The sequence below is a fragment of the Vanessa cardui genome, chromosome 9 (genome assembly GCF_905220365.1).
Source record: "Vanessa cardui chromosome 9, ilVanCard2.1, whole genome shotgun sequence".
Taxonomy (NCBI): domain Eukaryota; kingdom Metazoa; phylum Arthropoda; class Insecta; order Lepidoptera; family Nymphalidae; genus Vanessa; species Vanessa cardui.
The window spans coordinates 10,773,911-10,794,865 of record NC_061131.1 but is presented as its reverse complement, the minus strand read 5'-3'; the positions used below and the strand labels follow the sequence as shown (position 1 = coordinate 10,794,865).

The 20,955-nt window shown below is 32.1% G+C and overlaps 2 protein-coding genes across 2 annotated transcripts; one reads left to right on the top strand and one right to left on the bottom strand.

Annotated features, from left to right (window-relative positions):
- The first annotated feature begins 649 nt into the window (after positions 1-649).
- Positions 650-6,169, top strand: LOC124532376 (charged multivesicular body protein 5). Its single transcript, XM_047107273.1, has 5 exons — positions 650-827; positions 910-1,061; positions 1,255-1,420; positions 3,819-3,942; positions 4,439-6,169. Exons 1-5 carry the CDS (start codon positions 759-761, stop codon positions 4,606-4,608), a joined length of 681 nt encoding a protein of 226 aa, XP_046963229.1. The 5' UTR covers positions 650-758; the 3' UTR covers positions 4,609-6,169.
- Positions 6,170-6,438: 269 nt separating this feature from the next.
- Positions 6,439-19,373, bottom strand: LOC124532403 (synaptic vesicle glycoprotein 2C-like). Its single transcript, XM_047107304.1, has 11 exons — positions 19,201-19,373; positions 13,083-13,136; positions 12,156-12,317; positions 10,900-11,062; positions 10,184-10,305; positions 9,795-10,036; positions 9,350-9,555; positions 8,796-9,058; positions 8,314-8,473; positions 7,745-7,872; positions 6,439-6,805 (listed from the first exon to the last, which is right to left on the bottom strand). Exons 1-11 carry the CDS (start codon positions 19,202-19,204, stop codon positions 6,750-6,752), a joined length of 1,560 nt encoding a protein of 519 aa, XP_046963260.1. The 5' UTR covers positions 19,205-19,373; the 3' UTR covers positions 6,439-6,749.
- Between the last annotated feature and the right edge of the window lie 1,582 nt (positions 19,374-20,955).

Genomic DNA, 20,955 nt, shown 5'->3' with positions numbered 1-20,955 from the left:
TTATCTACGCCTTACTAAGCTGTGATTAACCTGTAACGATACCTGGATATGGTTAAAAGTGCAATGTACCATTTCGAAATGTATTGATGATGAGTGATGTACTTGATTTATATTATAATATGTTTAATAAAATATTTTTTATCGTGAAAAAAGTCACAAAGATGTAAGCAGTAACATAAAATAATAATATGTAAAACAATATTACATTTTTTGTATCTTATGTTTTATAAAAAATTTAGAGATATGAAATTTTCAAGATTTTCAAACCATTATGACGTATTGCATTTTAATAAATAAAGCGACTCTTGCCAAATTTTCTATACTGAAGAGCAGCAAGCAGGTAGCAATACTATGATAACTTATATTATACATTTATATTTACATTTAGTTTATATGTTTCGATGTTTGTCAGAAACGTAAAAACAGTTGGATAGATTTCTATGTTCTATCAGTTACACCCCTTACAGCGAGCGAAATTCCGAGCAAAACTAACATAATCTTCTTACAATCTAAATAAAATCTTGTAAAAATAAAATGAATTATTTTAAAACGTCGTAGTATAGTATATTAATATAGTGCATTACTTATCTATACTTATCTATATATTATAGGAACCATAGTTCCTATTAATCCTATCCTATATACTCTGTAATTGTAAATTATAATGTCAAATTTGTTGTGACTTGATATTGTGATACTATTCTTAATTTCGAAATAAATAATTATCTATCTTGTAAGAATATTGTAAAGAATCAAAAATGAATAGATTATTTGGAAGAGGAAAACCAAAAACTCCCGGTCCAAGCATTACAGATTGTATTAACAATGTAAGCATTATTTTTAACTATTGGATGTGAGTATAAAAATGAATGATTCATCTACAATGCAATAATGAAACTAATATTACAGGTTGATAGTCGGGCTGATAATATAGAGCAAAAAGTTCAAAAATTGGATGCTGAGTTAAGAAAATATAAAGAGCAGATGGCTAAGATGAGAGAGGGACCTGCTAAAAACTCTGTTAAACAAAAGGCTATGAGGGTATTGAAACAGAAAAAAATGTATGTTATAAATCAGTAATATCTTTCTTAATATTATTATGTACTATATTTTATGTGTTTGAGTTGATAATTGATAAAATATATACACTCAACTCTTTAACTAAATCCATCTATAATTATTATATATGTTGAATTTGAATGATATGGATATGATAAAGTTTGTAAATAATAGCTAATGTTTTCGAAATTCTAGGTATGAACAGCAACTTGAAAGTTTGCGAGCTCAATCTTTCAACATGGAACAGGCTAATTATGCTACGCAGACTTTAAAAGACACCCACACTACAATAGCTGCTATGAAAGATGGTGTGTCGTCTATGAAAAAAGAATTTAAGAAAATTAATATAGATGAGATTGAGGTATGTGAATTCAAGTACTCTCAAGAGCCTGCTTTAAAAAAGTATTTTTTTATTATTTATTGTTTATTAATAGTTAGGCAGGCTATTTAAAGGGTTACTTGATGTTAAGGTCGACTACATCGCAGATAGACATTGGTACTTTAAGTAATATTAATAACATCTTACACTGTCATTGCACCAACCTAGTATATTGCATCATCTGTTATTATGACATTTTTTTAATTTCTTTACAAGCATAAGAAAATAGATCAATAATAATGTGATATATGATATGATATGTGATATAATATGAAATTTTATTTAATGAAATAAAATCAAGATAATTGGTATAATTTAAGTCTCTTAAGTATAGTATCCTTCCAGCAGGTGTTTGGTTAAACACTGATTCATCTCTTTCTTTCTCATTATAAATTCAAAAGAAGAGAACAGCATTGTTTAACTCATTGTCCTCTAAACCACATTTATTATTATTGATAAAGGAGTTGTAGGCACTCTTTACTTTGTGGTAGGCCTTTGTTAACACATAGTGGTAGTGCCACGCTGTATACCTTCTGGTTTCAACCGAATGGGCCAGCACGCCCGGGGAAGTACCACTCACTTGCTTAAAATGGTTGTAAATTGATAGCTATGTTACCGCTTTTCGTCCCGTAAGTGAGAGTTCCGGAAGCTCGATCACCCTCCCCCCAAAACTTGATGGTTATGCAGAATATAGTTAAATTACCCCAGAAGGGTATCATCAGCGCCAGCGGTTGAGAATCCCTCTCTTTGCATCCATGCTCAGAACGTACACCAACTGAGCAGGCATGCCCAGGTTGCCCTCCGAATTCTGGGGCGAGCAATTTCGCGCTGCGGAGCGGAGCAGGTATCATAAGGCAACCCCTACCACCCTCGCTGCGGACTTCTGCAATATAAGGGTACTCAACTCCAACCTCAACGCCCTTCACTAACATCTGGAAACGGCGAAGCCGTCGTTTCTCTTTCTAACCGAGATCCAGATATCTTCTCCTGCCGATACGACTATTCTTTCGTACCCCGGGTAAAAATTGGAACATTCTTTTGTACCACGAGCTGGGGTATGCGTTTACGTCAGAGATGATATCTGTTCTCGGCAGACTGCGTGTAGACTGCGATGACAATACTTGATCTATGCGTGCCTTTATAGGTCCCAGCCTTTATAGACGCTTCTTTGGAAGCTCCCTTCCTATGGGTTTCCCGGTAAATTATGCAATTGGATAAACAGCTTTTTGGCAGATCGGAGCATCAAGGTCGTTGTTGACGGTGCATGATCTGACTTAAAACTCGTCAATGCTGGTGTTCCACAAGGCTGCGTTATATCACCCACTCTGTTTCTTCTGCATATCAATGATCTGTTGCAAATCATAGTATTCACTGCTATGCAGACGACCGTATACGACGAATGCCAAAGACACCTCATACACCGGCCGGGCTAATATTTCTCGGGAAACCGTCGAAGAGAACCGGAACAAACTTGTGTCTGATATCGAGACTACATTAAATAAAGTCTCGGAATGGGGCCGACTAAACCTAGCCCACTTCAACCCCAATAAGATACAAGTTTGAGCGTTAACCGCTAAAAAATCACCATTTATCGTATCTCCTCTATTTGAGAACATTCCGATAACCGCCACAGTTAGTATCGGAATACATGGCCCCGATGTTTCGAACCTTGTTCAGTTCCGCGGTCATTTGGAAGGCAAAGCCAAATTGGCATCAAAAAAGCTCGGTCTGCTCATCAAGGCAAGGCAGTATTTCACGTCGGCCCATCGCCTAAAACTATACAAGGCACAAATTCCTACATGGAATACTGCTCTCACTTCTGGGCGGGTATTTCCCAGTACCAGCTTCTTCTATTTGACCATATCCAAAGCAGATCGGCTCGAATTATCGATGAACAAGCCCTTTCCGATCAGCTTGATCCCTTGGCTTTGCGTAGAGATGTTAGAGCACTCTGCATCTTCTAACGATTTTTTCACGGATAACGTTCCGAGGAATTGTTCGGATTAATCCCGGCTGCGGAATTTCACCTTCGGACATCTCGTCAAAATTCGAAATTCCACCCCCACCACCTTGATGTCCGAAAATCCACAACAGCGCGATTTTTAAGACATTTTCTATCTTGCACAATCACTCTGCGGAACTAGCTTTCGCCGGCAGTTTTTCCGAACTGATACGATTTGGGAACCTTCAAAAAAATATCGTAGTCCTTCCTTAAAGGCCGGCAACGCACATGCAAGCCCCCCGGTGTTGCGGATGTCCATGGGCCGTGGTGATCGCTCGTTGCCCCTTATAACATAAAAAAAAGTCATCTTTGACACAGATATTCTAAAGTGGAAATGAAATAGTTAGAATTTTTGTATCCTATTGTTCCGTGTTTCAGGATGTAAATGATGACTTAGCTGACATGCTCGAGCAAGCAGATGAGGTACAAGAAGCCCTTGGTCGTCAATATGGCATGCCAGAAATTGATGATGATGAACTTGCAGCTGAACTTGATGCTTTGGGTAATTATTTTATAGACCAGAAGTCCTGTTTAATGTTTTTCAATATCCAATTTAAATTTTTGTTTATTTAGGTTTTCTATGATCATATATACACAATTTTGTCTGATATTATCTATGTTTCAACTTGTGTACAAGAATAAGATATATGCACATAGAAATATTATATATTATATGCACTTTATTAAGCAAAAAAGCTATTTGTATTTCTGAGCTTTGCTTAACTTTGATGAAATAAGGGATTGTGGGTCCAAATTTTAATCATATCAGCAATATTTATGTCTTTATTTATTGTTATGAAAAAATGATTTATTACTGCTGAATTAATTTCGCTTGGTGTGCTCTAAATACCGCTTAAGTTTATAAATTGCTTATTTGTCTTCAGGCACATGTTACATGACTAGATTTATTTAAATTAAATTCTTACTTACTAGTTTGTATCTTATCTATAATATGAGTTCTGTAACTGCATTTTATAACCAGTTTAATATCGTTTTAGGTGACGAAATAGCCTTGGACGATGATACATCATATTTAGATGACGTCGTGAAAGCCCCGGCCGCCCCCGACAAGGAGCCCGGCGCGGACAGCCTAAGAAACAAAGATGGCGTTCCAGTCGACGAGTTCGGTTTGCCGCAAGTACCAAACCCCGCGCAAACCTCGCGCTGATAATTGTTGTAAGCAATATGTGTCGCCATGTTCTTACCGGTGATATATAAGCTTTATTCCGGCGAATTTTATTTGTAAAAACACTTTATTTTTTTTATGTAGATTATAAAAACCCAGTGATTCGGAAACGAACAGCTTCAGCTTGATTAAAAAAATGTATATTTTTTTGTTTTTTAAATATATAGTTATGTAAAAAAATCTGTAAGAAAAATTGAAAATTTTCATAAATATTTTTCATGCTTCGATATTTATGATATTATATTTATTTACCAAGTTTCTTTTATATATTATCACGGAAGTATCAGTTGTATAATATAATGTTCACTATGGCCTTATAAAGTGTCATTTTAATACTGAATATTTTTATGTAGGCAATAGATGATTAGGATGAGCGCAAATATATTTTCAATGTCATGTCAAATTCAAAATAGTAACTTCAAGCAACAAAAAAAAATTATTGCATTGTCTATGGTCTCGAGTATAAACTTGCCAGTGTGGCTTATGGTCTTTTAATGTATTACTTTTACTTTTGATTCAAATAATAGCTTATATTTATCAGTATTTGAAAATATCTTGAATGAAAGTAGATCTTATTAAAAAAATTTTAAAGTCCCTAATACTGTAACGCTTTCGCGTTTCAACTGTTCACCCGATTCGAAATGAAATCTGACATCTGACTTGTCTCACTTAAACTGTGATTCATATGCAAAAGAAGTTGGTTGTGATCATAATAGCTTATTTCTTCTATCTGATATTGGGCATATTACATTTTCGCGTATTAATTCACAATATTCCATTTAAAGTATTACTGAATCTAACTGTCACACTAAAAACATTACAATAGATTTCAAACTTTGTGTCACTTTCTCAATGGTATGTACCTAACCTTACTTTAGACGTCACTATGACCCCTCCAATCGTCTTTAGTGTGACTGTAGCCCAGATCTTAATATCGCATAAATTTGTTAATGTCAAGAATGAAAATAATTGAAATTTGATGTGGGTACATATTTTTATATACATAACCTAACAATCCAATTAGTTATTACCGTAAAATATAAAGTGAAATGGCACACATTGGTTGCTTTGAAAGATTCTCGATAACGCTTGCATATTGAATGATCATTTTAATTCGAAATACACAACACGATAAGATAGTCGTCTTTGTGTGAATATTCAAGTAGAAGTGCTACATTTAAATGATAGGCAATTTTTTTTTAAATAATAATTATCATTATATTTATCATGCCATGGTTATAATCTAGCAGACACATGAAATCGTCTTGAATGGGTTCCAAATTTAAATAAATGAATTGATTTCTCGAGCATGGCGTAGAGCATAGACAATGAAGATTTTGTGAAAAAAAAATACTTTTTTTTTCTTAATTTGAAACTTACTCTTGTTATTTTTAATATTTTTACTAAGTAATATTTGTCGTAAGTTGATTCTGATATTGTTATTAATTAAAAATTATAACGTTTATTTAAGTATCGTTGCTTTAACTTTCATGCAATGTAAATGTAATCTATTCATGTTTTGTAATAAAATTAGTTACAAAAATTTGTGTTTACTTATTTAACATGGATATATGTTGATAACATATACCTATAGTCATGATCTGATCTACAGGCGACACATTTTTTTCAACTCGCAATGTTTCCTTTCTTAACTTTATACAAATGTTTTTTTTTTAAGCATATCATGTTTACCAATATACCGAAAAAACACATACAGACATGTAAAAACTTATGACGATACTTAGAAAACAGTAGTGCAAATAAAAAGAAAGTTTAAATATAATTATATTAAAGTTAAAAAAAACGCAAGTCGATAAATAAAACATTTAATTAAGGAAAGAAAAATTAACCTTTAATAACAATAATAATAATTTAAGGACATAATATTACACAGTCAACTCTAAAATACTGCTCAATCTTACTTTCAATACATTTGAATACTGAATCACAGTAAATGGTAACGGTTAGAGGTAACGGACGTGACGTCATCCTCGACGCGTACATACTACGGACAATAAATAAGAATACTTAGTCCACATATTTACATCTTATTATGTACACCCACTTGTGATCTCTACATGACAGTCTAATTGTACTATCTAGTTCTGAGTAAACACTTGGTATTAGTCGAGAGCCTCTTGTCCTGTCTTTGGCAAGAAGAAGCAGAGAATGGCAGCAACTGTAATGAGAATAATATATTAATCGTTGGCCGTTTATCACCCATCATCTTCCACTGTCAGTGAAAAAAGGTCGTAAGTACAAATTCCATAATTGTAATACATAGTAATTATTGTTGAGTCTTTAAAAACGTATGTTACTTATTTTTATTTCTTTTAAATATACGGCCTTACGTGTATAATGTTAATAATGCTGTCGTTCATCGTTCAAATGCTTAATCAACGACAACCTACTCATCATCAAAGTCTGATGATATAGGAGATGAGTTAATTACTAGTTATCATGGAAGCTATAGTGCAAATATGACCATTATACTTATTAATAAAACGAAATATCAATTTTATATGATCTGCTGTAAAGTATACAATTAATTTACATGCTTTTGTCCTAGCATTAAAATTATTCGTTTTAAATCATGAACATCTGTAAAAAAGAAATATATTTTACAGCAAATAGGTGTAGTCTATTCCAATCTGAAGATTTTGATTAATCTATGATTTTAATTTAGAATTTGCGTTTTGACCGTCGATGAAACTTATCTGAACTACGGAAGTAAAATTAAAATGGATATAAGTAACTAGGAGTAATAAATAGTTTTCTATTGCAAATAAAGATATATTAGTCATTTTTTGTGTGTGTCACTAATAAGTATACCTAAGGTTTGTTTTTCAAATACATCGGAGACAAATTATTATTTGTAAAATCATTTGTATTATTTCTAACATACTGTATTTGTTCTTTGATTTTAAATATACTTGGTTTTTTGTTTTACATATTTAATTTAAACATTAGGTAGATAAAATGCACCCAACTAACACGGTATTAAACGTGAATTAAGTAAAATGTGCACCGGTTTTTGATATGATTATTACGGCTGGTATACCTATTCTTTACCTAAAGTTACTGGTAAATAAATTATTAATTGTACACGTATACTTACTAAACAGGAATGCTGAAAATACGACGATGGGTATGACACAGTTTATGTCAATCAGATACCCGAAGGACAAGTTGCCTATGAGACCTCCGCCTCGACCAGCTGTCAGTGAAAGTGCTGCAGCCATTACCCTGAAAGCGTTTGAAAATTAGAAAATCTTTATCATGACTGTGCTCTGAACATTCTCAAGACTCGAGACTAGCCAACTACAAGGAAAAGTGTGCACGAGTGTGTACACTAATGCAGGCGCTCTCTATTCAATCACACATAATATGATCCGCCCCGGGTTCACAAATCATATGACTGTAAAAAAGTTTCGGCGCAGGACTAGGGACTTTACATGCTTTCCAAGTCACATAAATTGCACATTACATTCTTAATGGTTTGACCCGGAGTTTAAAATTAGTCTCGAGACCAAGGGGTCTGTCATGAGAGAAAATTTTATGCGATCGCATTAATATTTGGCGTTTTTAATATTGTAATAAACAGGCTTGTGAAATTTAACTTTGTTCTCTACTGTAATCTCCCTTTTATGTAACTGTCGTGTTTAATATTCGAAATAATAAACTCACCTAAGATTCGTTGGGAACAGATCGACAAGCACACAGAACACAAGACTGATGGCTAGCGAAGTGAGGGCCTCGAAGATACAGGACAATACCAAGTTTTGGATTGAGTTCTGCACGAAGTACAGACCGACGGTTACGAGACCAGCAAAACTTAATGAGAAAACTGTAAAGGAAGGAAAAAAGCATTACTTGCTATCATTACATAAAATTATATATTATTTAAATAAAATAATAAAATGACTATCTATGCATTTACTATTTGGCTAAAAGCCAAAAACATTACAACTGAAGAAAGAAACTTTCTGTTCATATGACACCTTAATGCGTTCGATAGCATTAACCATATCAGTTCCAATAACTTTGAAAATTTTATGGAAATTTAATGTGAACCGTATACCACAAAAAGGCACAATTTAGTCAAATGAACTTTTCATTTTAGTTCTTTCATCTCTGTTAGATTTGGTGAGCTAGATGATAATACTCACTGAGGAAAAATTTAGCTCCAAGCTTGTGCACGCAAAGAGGCAACCACAGAGAAGTTGGAATGCATGCGAGACCCACAATCAATGTGTGCGTGTACACGCTCTGGTCTATGATCTTCTCGCAATCGAAGGGGTCGGTGCTGGTCTCGTCTTTCACGACGATGCCGGACACGTCGCACACAGAGGCAGAGGTGTTCGGGAAGCGGTGCTCGAATTCTTCGTAACGGTTAAACAGTTCGGGGAACCAGATCATGAGAGTATAGTAGCTGCGAATGGTAATAAAATTTATAGACCCTTATATAATTATGTATAATTTTCGAAAATTATGCTGTATCACTTTGCTACTAAATTTTGTAGTTTTTAGATCAAAATTGCTAAAAATGCTTATTTTTTAATGGGCTTTATCGAAACCACGTGAAGATTCGTCATTTTAGTTGTTAAAATTATATTGTCTAATTAAATAATCTGAGTGTTTATCATAAGTATCTTTGATAATTTTTAAATTGCTTTTTTTTTAATTCGTGTAAAAGTAGAAATTTATAAGTATTTGTTTTTACCTTGTAGTTAAGCCAAACTGGATGAGACAAGTGAGTATTGTGTATTTGAGGTAGGGAGGTCTGCATAGAGCCTTGGTTTGGGTCCAAATTTCGCTAAATAGTCGTTTGAGATCCTTGGGCTTACGCATGCTCAAGCTTCGCACTGATTTCTGAGAGCTCTGCGATGCCACGGAAATAGTTCGAACTTTCTCTTTAAGACTCTTGATCTGTTAAAAATAAAATTATAAAATTAATATATTTTATGAAACCTACAAACAATACCTTTAAAGTTTTAGAGTACTACAGTTAGAAAGTTTGTTGCTACAGTAAGTTACTTTAAAAATATTATGACTACGATTATTATTTTATAACATTGTCTAACTCAAATAACATATAGGCAATCGGCATGTCATGCTATGTTCGCAATAATATTATTACAATAAATGCTATACTATAAGACACTTACAGGGTAGTTATCAGGATCGTCTCCGGTGTTCTGTTTATAGATGCTCTTGAGACACGCGAGGGCATCGTCATAGTCGCCGCACTCCATCATGAACTTAGGGCTTTCGGGGAACGAGAAAAGCCAGAAGCCCAGCATGAGAGAAGGCACGCCGCAGGCAGCCACGAACCAGTTCCACGAGTCATAAGAGAAGCTTCCATTTTCGATACGAATGCCCTGGATGGGGATGATGCCCCATGCAATCACTGTAAAATAAATCACCATTAAATGTATAAAATGAATATTATTTGATGACCTTTAGCCGATTTAGCAATATATTTTTAATAATTTCGGCGATTAATTTACTTGGCTTTGGTTATATTAAATGTGTTTAAATTAAACTTGTAACTCACGTGGTAATAAGATTACACCGAGGGTCCAGAACATTTCCATCCAGCACAGGATTTTCTCTCTGTATTTGGTCTGTTGGAATTCACCCAAGTATGGGAAACAGATACCCATAGCGCCTGCGACTCTGCGAATTTTCAAATATAAAAGAAATTAATTATCATGTACCTACTTGCTTAAAATTATGATGTAAAAGAGCTTGTTGACAGGAGGGTTGATTATTAACTCGGTATTTTTTCCAAATATCTTTCGAGAAGTATAGAAGATGAATAATAATAAACGAAGGAGCAGAGCTTTGTATTTCTTCGGCATAGTTTGAAACTCTCATCAAAAGCAAATCACTAAAACAATTTCTCAAAAATATTTCGATATCCCCATCAGTACTGAAATATTTGTATATTACAATTTCGCACTCAACTTGAGGTATGTATATGGAATAGTGCCATAAGTACCTATTAACAAAAACGAGTACTTTATACAGGTTTTATCTTTATTCGCTCTATATATTTGGATAAATTTATATCCGTTAGTCTATAAATTAAAAATTATATTTAAAACGATTTTGTAATTGAAATTTGATATTATAAATTTGATTATACATAAAACTCACGAGGTACAAGAAAAGAATAAAGCTTTTCTTATTATACAGGAAATTTATATAAATTAATTTGTATACTTAAAATTGGTATATTTAATTAAGACAAAGTACTTAAGTACTTACGCGAATCCGTTGATAAATCTACACGCCATAAATATGGGGAGGATTTGTACGAACGAAGAGGCAATGCCGATGAATCCGTCGAGCAGTAGTGTCGATACTAACACAACTTTTCGCCCTTTGGTGTCGGCCAAGCAACCCCAAAAGTATGAACCGATGACCATACCTACAACAGTGATTAATATTATCATTATATAGTATAAAACAAAGTCGCTCTTCTCGTAGATCATCTTCCAATTTAGTAAAACAATACATAGTATTTTCCTTAACGGTAAATATAAATATGTTAAGGGGACGGTAATCAATCAAATGGATTTTCACAAAGTCACCACATAACTACCACCAATTAAAATCAAAATTAATATACAGAATCTACCGTTCATATTTAATATTCAATTTAATTGTAGCATTAAGTTCTATTTTTTTTTTTAAATTATACAAAAAAGAATATTATTAATAATTTTTTTAAGAATAATTAAAGCCATAATACAATCAATATTCATATCAAAAATATCCGAGGCAACTATGTATCGGCATATAACTGATATACTGAAGAATAATTAACCTTATTAATGACTAAACTAGCACGCGCATATCTCAAGGCATTCAATTGGCACTTTTAGAATAACACTCAACAGCTATTAACTCGATTGATTATCAAATCCTTTCCCGGAAATTTGATTAGTTTCTTGACTAAACCGGTTTAATTACAATAATTATTATTTATATCATAATCACTTTATTGGATACTAATAATAATGGGTTTAATAGTGTTTGTAGATTAATTAAACGATCTACTTACATTTGTGTAATGCATTAAGGATTACACAATTAACATTGATTGAAATGTACTGGGTTTGAATTCAGAGGAGTTAGTAAGTTAATAGTTTTGTTCACGCGATTAGATAGTAAATACTTAATATCATTCTACTCATTCGGCTCTACGCCAACGCTCTACGAGGAACCAACTGTAGTAATTTGTAATGGGTTCGATTTCGTTTCTGATTGTACTCCGATCAAACTTTGCAACCGAAAAGCATCCAAGATTACGTTTTGATTTGTTTGCAATAATGTGACATTGTTTTAGTAATATTGTTACCCAACTGACTCTTCGGTCTAGTCGAATCCTAGTAATGCAATCCTGTCGGACTATAATAATAATAGTATTCGCAAATTCTGTGAAGCTATGTTGGTTAGTCTTTTTGGTACCGTGGCCAAAATTCGGTCGGGAGAAATATAACTGTATTACTATATCTTACCTAACATAGGTGCAGCTGTGAGCCATCCTTTATCAGCAGATGACATACGGAAGTCACATGTTGCGGCTGGTAGCACGAATGATACGATTGTGATTCCAATAGCCGTGTTGGCGTAAATCAAACCTGTGACTGCCAGTAGGCAGAAATGGAAACGGCCGAAACCTGGAATGAATTAAAGTAATTTCAATACACGAACCGAAAATACAACACGATTGAGCAAGGATCAAATCCTTCAATAATTTCGAATTATAAAATAACTACTATACTTATAATAATAATGCTGGCAAGAAATTATGCCAAAACGTTATAGGCGTGAAATCAATAAAATTATATTTCATTATAAAGAAGGTTTTTACTACATTTTATTTGTACTTAAGAAGTTAAGAAATGAAGATTTTAATTTTATTCTGCGTTTTACTTACCAAATCCCAAAAGTGTAAGCAAGAAAAGAGAATACTTAATGTAATAAATTATTCTTTCTTTAAACAATTCTTAATGTATGTATGCTGTTAATTAAATAATATACATTTTGATAAATGAGTATAGCTTGCGAAGAATATTATTTTCATTATTGTTCTCAGGGAAATATTGGGTTTGTTATTTGATTTACGTTATTCGATTTGGAAAAACCTACTCTTTATCATCACTTGACTTATTGATAGCGAAAACCGGTGTACATAGAAATGTAGGTATACCGTTGAAAAGTATTTTTCAAACATATTCTACCTAGCATTCATTTATTTTCAAAAATAATACTAAACATCTTTCTATATCTGTTTCTTGCCTCTACCTTAAGATTACCTGAAAGAGATCACTTTTTTCGCCTCTTGTGCATCTTTCTTTATCATGACTAAAGGATTCATTTGTTTGTGTCCAATAAAGAGTATTTAATTTGATTTTAAAAATAGAATAGTGTGATTAACTTACCGGTTGCCGAGATTGCGGCTTCGAAGTCCGCTCCATGTTCTAAAAAGTCTAAACCTGTAAAATAAATAAATGCATGAATATACCACGAATGTACGCAATCATCATCTAATAATAGTTTTATTTGTTCAGTATTAACTTAACTGATAAAACGGGCCTAATACACCTTGTCACTGTAAGATGCGCTTCAATAGTCATTCTTAGAATATATTTTGAATAACAATCATAATTAAAATTAAATTATAAATAAAATAAAATTAATAATTCAAATGTTCATTGTTAAAAATCCAAATTCAATAAGTACCTACATTGCAATAATATCAAATATCTGACAGCATTTGCAACTACCTACATTAATTTTTTTTTAATTTGTATTTGATTCAAACTGTATCACTTAAAAATATTAGACAGATATTTTTATTAGTTTATTTAAACAGCCTTTCCATGTGTGAATTTTATTAGTGAAATATAAATAGTCAATGTATATAACATATTTTTTGTTCACATGCTTTTATTAACAAGAGTAACCATTTTTTTGTATTTATTAAGTAGAATTAGGAATCTGTACGTGATGGAACAAATATTATTTTTTTTTACAATAAAGACAAAACGGTACAAGGGAAAAATGAATAGGATATCAAATTAAATAAAATTAAAAACAAAAAAAAACATTGTCCATAATTATGACATCTGTTTTATTTTTAAATGATTGAAACGGAAAATGTATTTCGATATTTTTTGTTAGATATATCTGTGTGTATATGGCTACCTTTATAAATATGTAATTTTATTTTATATATGACTACAATGATCGCGGTTCGAAATCAACTTAATACAAAGGATATTGGCATATTATCTGTAAACCTTACTGCAACGATTGGAATCCTTAGATCGGCTTATTTATATAAACAAACAGTAGTAGATATACATATTATTTTGAACATTTTATGTCTACAATAGTTTTCTTTCATTTAAAGAGTGAAATATGAGTTATAATATCACTATATTATAAAATCAAAAGTGGCAGGGATATAGACACTTTTGATTTGATATCGAAGATTATCAAGAGTACTCTAAATTTGAGAATCATCTTATCAGTCGTCTGTCTTTAGCGATAAATATGCCTCGGAAACTATTGTTATTGGATCTTTTGAATAGTTAAACATAGCGAGGCTTATTATAAGCTATGCTTTATAAAAGGAATCAATCTTTTACAATCTTTAATATACATACTTAATACGCGCAGCAGAATTTGTTTTGCTCATCTTAAAGAACTCATAGACCTTGATAGGACTTCATTCTATTTGCTGAATTTCTTGTAGTAGTTAAGTTAAAAAATTGGTCCAAATTAGATTCAGTTCGATAAGCCCGTAAAAATATGGCGAAACAACGCATATCAAGATGTTTTCGAGTATGTAAGAGTATCCTTATCGAACAGAGCTGAGCCCAAGATAGACTGACTTAGCCGAAGATCGTGAGTCAATACTTCAAATCAGGCAGACGTCGGCGAATTTTCATTTGCTCATTTAAATTTAAAATAATTATTTATCTAGTGCTCAGCGGTAAAGGAAAACATTATGAGAAAGTCTACAAGTATTATTAGTGTGTCGGATGTTATTTTGCTATATTTGTCTCTACAAATTGGTACTGAACATTTGTTTTTTTTTTATGGTATAGGTTGGCGGACGAGCATATGGGCCACCTGATGGTAAGTGGTCACCATCGCCCATAGACAATGACGCTGTACGGAATATTAACTATTCCTTACATCGTCAATGTGCCACTAACCTTGGGAACAAAGATGTTATGTCCCTTGTGCTTGTTACACTGGCTCACTCACCCTTCAGACCGGAACACAACAATACTGAGTATTGTTATTTGGCGGTAGAATATTTGAACAACGCGGTGGAATCAATGCTAAATATTGTTTTTAAGAACAGAGATTACCCTTGCTTGTGACGTAAGCTTAACATTCATATAAAATACCTTTGTTTTATATTCCACTATACACAATTTAGAAATTATAAAGAATAACAAACGGTAATTCAAAGTCAAAAACGTTTTTTTATAATTTTGGTTTATTAAAATAATACAACATTAGGTATCTGCTCTTATTCTAGTGCTGAATAAATATCGCGATGTTATCTTATCATAGTACCTACACTAGTAGCATTATTTACTGGAAAAGTCTTTTGAATAATCAATTTTATAAAACGAGATGAAGGGTTTTACGCTCGTAAATAAATTACGCGATGACATGTCTAAACATTGGGACGTTATCATGTGTGCGCATCGCTTTACAGAGGCAAATATATATGACAATGACACGGTCATTTTATGGCATTGTGAGTGCGTCAAGGTTGCGTTTTCGAAATATGTTTGTTTTCAAAAAAGTTTATGTAATTAGGGAGCTAGTGAGCAAGCAATTGCAAATTCAAAAAATTGCTCATGTTTTAAGATGTCTGTTATTGTTATTGTGCCATAACATTAGGCGAGTTCATTGCAATAAGCAATCGATAGGATCGATTTCGAAACCGCTAAAGCCCGTACAGGTTAACACCTGAAGCCATTTCAGTTTTAATTTTTAAAATTTTTATGACCAATTCAAAAACTAAAATGCTCAGCAGCTTTCAAACCAATTCCAAACCGGCCACTTTTCGATTGAACTCAAGTTATTAATATATGGATATATTGACAATGCTGATTGTAGTCTAGCTAGGTATAGTCTAGAAATAAGTATTCCTTGATGAAACTATAAATTTAAGATTAAAGAGTCTTTAAATATGACCATATGTTTTTATAAGTTTATAGACGCGATTGTAAATACTATACCTGATGGTAAGTGGTCACTATCATGGAATGTTTTGTGAGAAATATTTACCATTATTTACGTCAATGCCCTACTAAACATGGAAATCAAGATATTGTATGTCTTGTATCTTAGTTTAGTGGAAGATTCCTTTTCCCTTAAACCGGAAATAAGCAATACTAAGAATTGCTATTTGATGCCCACTTATATGATCAATGAGAAATCCACACAGAAGGAATTGTTCAAATACCTACCACCCAGTAAACAGTAGTAGTGCAACCCTCTGAGGTTGACTAAATCCTAATTTACAAACGAAAAATCTCACGAAATTAAACTTTACGACTTCTAAATAATACATAGGCATTTGTAACACTGATACTTTTCATTTAATTGAATTGGTTTGATAGATTAATAGTTTTTATATTTTAGGACTTTTAAAATACTTTCTTCAATATCTTTTTTCTTGCTCAAATTGTTGCAACTAATGTAAGTGAATCAGCGATCACTAGTCCTAATGAATCATATTTGTTTGTCAAATCTTCCGTCAATTCTTAAGTCTTTTACATCCGACTTTATCTAAGATAAAATGTTCGTAGCTATGAGAGATAAATAAAATATTGATCGACTTGAATAACACATTTTCCCGGTTACTAATTTATTTGTTTAGACATGTTCAAATTTAAAACCGAAAAAATCAATTTATTAAATTAATATATAGTTTAAAGGTTAAGTCATTTTTTAATTATTAATTAACAAAAGTTTCAAGAAAGACCCCAAACTTCCCTGTACAATTCAGCTTTGAGATATTACCTTTTACATTAACAATTTAGTGTCAACGAAATATTTTTAATTAATTATCTATATCCAGTATATATTATGTCTTTATTAAAATTTTGGATCGGCTGAAGTTATGTAGTTAAATTATTATTTAATAGTTTAATTATATACGATTATGCACATAATGCATAGAATAAGTTGCTGATTTGGATAGATTTCTTTTTAAATTAATGTGTTATTTCCTTTCTTTTCAAGTATTTTGAATTATTCTTTCTGTTGAACTAATTGAAAGATCTATAGTAATTACGTCAATGTAATCTATAGGTACTTATATGATAAATGCAAAAGTGACTCTATTTGTCAGTCTTTCTGTTACGCTTTTACGGTTAAACCAATGAATCGAATTTGATGAAATTTAGTGTGAACCAAGCTTGAATCTTAATAAAGGATATAGTACTTTTTAAACCTAACATAGTTGTCGCCAGTCGTCGATCATCGGCATCGACCGATCATAAGAACACTATGATTATACTTTTTAGCTTTGGAAGTTTTCATTCCATCCCCACTTAAGAAGGAAAATTGTAAAATGTCCCATGTAAATTATGGTTTAAAAACTACTTTGGTTGAACCCAAACAAAACTAACAAAGTTAGTAACAAAAATAAATTCAAAATCTTTAAGTATATATACTGGTATTACACAGTATAAATTATTTAATATTTACAGTATGGAAATATAAAATAATTTATACTAAATGTATAAAAAAATACTATATCCAGTTATTTTTTTCAATTCGTTTCATCTGGTTGACCATAATAGAAAACGGGATAAGTCAAATATTATTTCGAAATATACGTAAGTGAAGATACAGGGAAGTCGAATTGAAATAAAAATGTCTTTTACACAAGTTAGTTCTAGCAAAAAGTTTCACAAGGATGTAATTAAATGTCAAGCCACCACCCGCTTGGAATACAGATTCTGCCCACGTTGGTACAGCGCCTACGTTTATTTTATCTACACAACGAGTAGAAAAAAAGGAAAACATTTTGGAATATTCATTGATTTTCAACAAATGATATTTCATTTTATGATTTCGATGGCCAACTGGATAACATGAACTTTTAGAGAAGCTTTCGTGTTCTCATCTGAAGAGTCACCATTGAGTTTGATATCTTGAACAATCGTTACAATTTCCAAGTAGGTGTAGATGATAAAATTTTTACCACCTTATTTCACCAATTCAGCAAGTTATTTCAAAAATGTTCGTATATCTTTGAAATTTATTCATGAAATCTCAAATAAAAAATCAACAACATACGTCTTTAAGTTTTCTTCCTGACACCAGAAATCTGTTTTACAACTTTGTTCTTTTTTTATTTTTTCGTTGCCTCATTTATAGGAAACAAATAAAACAAAAACATCTCCAAGCTCTGTACCGAGAATTTTTTTTTATAGTATAGTTAAGAAAATCATCTCGTGCTTGGCGGTGATGGAAAACTTCTTGGGGCTACTGCGGCTAATTTGATTGGAAACGCACAACCTATTTTTAATGACATTTCGTAGGATTTAAATTTTCCAAGTCAATAACTTGATGTTATATAATTAAACGAATAATTCAAGTTTGTATTTAATTAAAAATTTTCGCGCGTTATAATTTGATAGGTTATCTATTAAGGTCTTCGGTAACAAAACCGTGTACTTATTTGTATAAAAAAAAGAAATTTACATTTATGGAATATTCATTACAATATTTTATATTACCTACATGTATAGATTAGATATTATTAAAAATTTAAATTGTGATATGGTACAATTTTATAGGTGATTTTTAGTAAAAATTTAAGAGTCACTTTTGTACAGAAATTAAGTTACATTTAGTATGATTAATTCATTTAATAACTGGAAATAATTTAGCTCAATTTTATTCTTGACAATTAAATAAACTTATAACGTTCATTAGTATTGGCAGGCGTTGAGAGGATGTCTGTCATTTTTCAAATCATTCATATTTGGTCTGTGACTGTCTGCTTCGAATTTAGTAAAACAATGTGAACATCTCAATCTTTTAAAATAAGTTAAATTGTCATTAGTTCTGAGTGACAAGCGTGTGGCTTCCGATTTCCGTAACAAGTGAATGTTTCGCGGTTATTGTGTGTGTGTCTTTGTCCGCGGGCAAACTTGCTGAACTTGACTTTTCATATTGCAAAAAATTTTTTAGTAATTATTGTTCAATCTACCACAAAATTGTGATGTACATATATTCCTTATTTACTTATGATTGTGAATAACTATTGAAGTTTTACTAATAGTGACTACCAAATATTTAATTAAATTAATATCAAATGACAGAATTAATTTCATTATTATATTCTAAGATAATTAAACAAAAAAATAATCTAATATTATTTTAATTTCTATAAAGTTTAACTATTAATTTAAAACGATAATTCAAAGTTATAAATAAAATTATATGCTTAATATAATACTATAATATGTAAGCACTCAAATTAAAAGTAAATAAAAAAATTAAACTTACCCATGTTTAAACAGAATTCACTTCACTATAAAATAAAAATGTCCGGTTTATATCGATCACGTTATACCGCCTATCGGTGTTGCATCGTCACTCTCACGGTGCAACAAATGCGCGTGGGCAAGAGCGTCAAGGATCTCGCGTGTCGCCTGCTGAGGCTTCTATGCGAATGTCGACTCGCTACCGGCTCCTACTGAAGATTCCTTCCATGCTGATAACGATAAGGCCGGTCGATCGCTCATCTCACGTTATCTAGACGGTGACCGCGATCAATCTCCTTGTATGACTTCTAGGCCGCGATCCCGCCTGTTATAATCGTTATGTAAGATCGACGCGTCGTCTTCAAGCTTTGTTTCTAATTGCTTTTAATTTCGTGGTATACGCTAAAGGCTACCATAGCTGTGTGTGATACGTCTTAATTATTATTATATAAACAATAAGCGTATGATTGTACGAGTTAATTAGATTGAAGGTTACTGCTTAAGTAATATTGCGATAATCCTACTGGAAGAACAAAATGGAACGATTCTAGGTATAGGTATATAGTGTCAAGATTTAGCTAGAATATTTTAAATTAGATACTACATTTTCTCTGGAACTCGTTTAGCTCTATTATTTAAAAAAGGAAAAACGTTATATCGTTTATTAAAATACTCTAAAAAATATTAAATTCTGAAAAGAGACAAGTGAATAAACTCGTTTCGACCTTTTCGATTTTTCTTCATTTTCTTTTGTGTTCAGCATGTATTTGGCGAAGCTTGTGACCAATTCTTGCGTGTTACCCTTTTGAATTAGTCGTGATGATGACAAAAGATAAAATGTCCTTACACTGTTTCGGGAAACGCAGATTTTCATCACTTTCGGCTAAATATGCTGTGCTATATTGGAAACTCCTTATATTAGGGAAACCGTGTTAAGTGTCGGATTCACGACGGACAAGGCGAACCAATAAACGACCCAAATATTCGTATGTAATAGCTGTTATATACGTTTGTAGCTAAAGCTCTGGGATCTTGAGGATACAGTGCAAAAATACTTCCAAAACATATTTCACCATATTTTATTGCCTCCATTGGTTTTCGCCCTGAGAATCGGAATTGCGATTCAATGTGGAAATGCTGCTAGAGCATTTTTGCCGCCATTCCATGCGATCTCAATTTATATCCTCTATGAAAATAAAAATATAACTTAGAAGAAAGGTATTAATAGTAAGTAGTATTGTATCGTGTAATTAATCGGAAGTTAATAAATAGTGGATAATTTCACTACAACCTGAACTACATAAATAATGAAATTACACAACATTATGTACTGACTGCGATGTGTAACAGTGTCGTATCTTCTCGTAACATGACAGATGTACACATTAATTAATGTAATTCATGAAGTTCTTAGCATTGTGCGAACACAAATATCTTCGTCTATGAAAACCGTATTTCAATTACAACTGCAAATATATTAATTGGGTAATTAACTAATATGTAAGATACAATGGCAATTTATTTTCCGTCACAATTATTTTAAAATGTTTCTGTTATTTTAATAATCCGCATATTTCAGAACGAAGACGTCTCTTGGGAAAAAATCTTTAAAAGCGGCGACCAAGTCTAATGAACATCAGAATAAGGCGATTTGTTGTCCCTCAGAGCTTAATAAATTTTAATAAATATTTATATCAACAATGCCATTGGAACTACATTTTAGGAAAAAAGGATTTACTACAATTTTCTACTTTTTAAATTGCAATTTAAAATTCAA

What these genes read in the sequence shown, in the direction of transcription:
- LOC124532376 (XM_047107273.1), top strand. Translation starts at nt 759, where the DNA reads ATGAATAGATTATTTGGAAGAGGAAAACCAAAAACTCCCGGTCCAAGC. An exon ending in TTAATATAGATGAGATTGAG is followed by an intron (nt 1,421 to 3,818) that starts GTATGTGAATTC and finishes TCCGTGTTTCAG; the next exon opens with GATGTAAATGATGACTTAGC. An exon ending in AGCTGAACTTGATGCTTTGG is followed by an intron (nt 3,943 to 4,438) that starts GTAATTATTTTA and finishes ATATCGTTTTAG; the next exon opens with GTGACGAAATAGCCTTGGAC.
- LOC124532403 (XM_047107304.1), bottom strand. An exon ending in AGCCGCAATCTCGGCAACCG is followed by an intron (nt 12,318 to 13,082) that starts GTAAGTTAATCA and finishes AATTCATTCCAG; the next exon opens with GTTTCGGCCGTTTCCATTTC. An exon ending in CACAGCTGCACCTATGTTAG is followed by an intron (nt 11,063 to 12,155) that starts GTAAGATATAGT and finishes TCACTGTTGTAG; the next exon opens with GTATGGTCATCGGTTCATAC.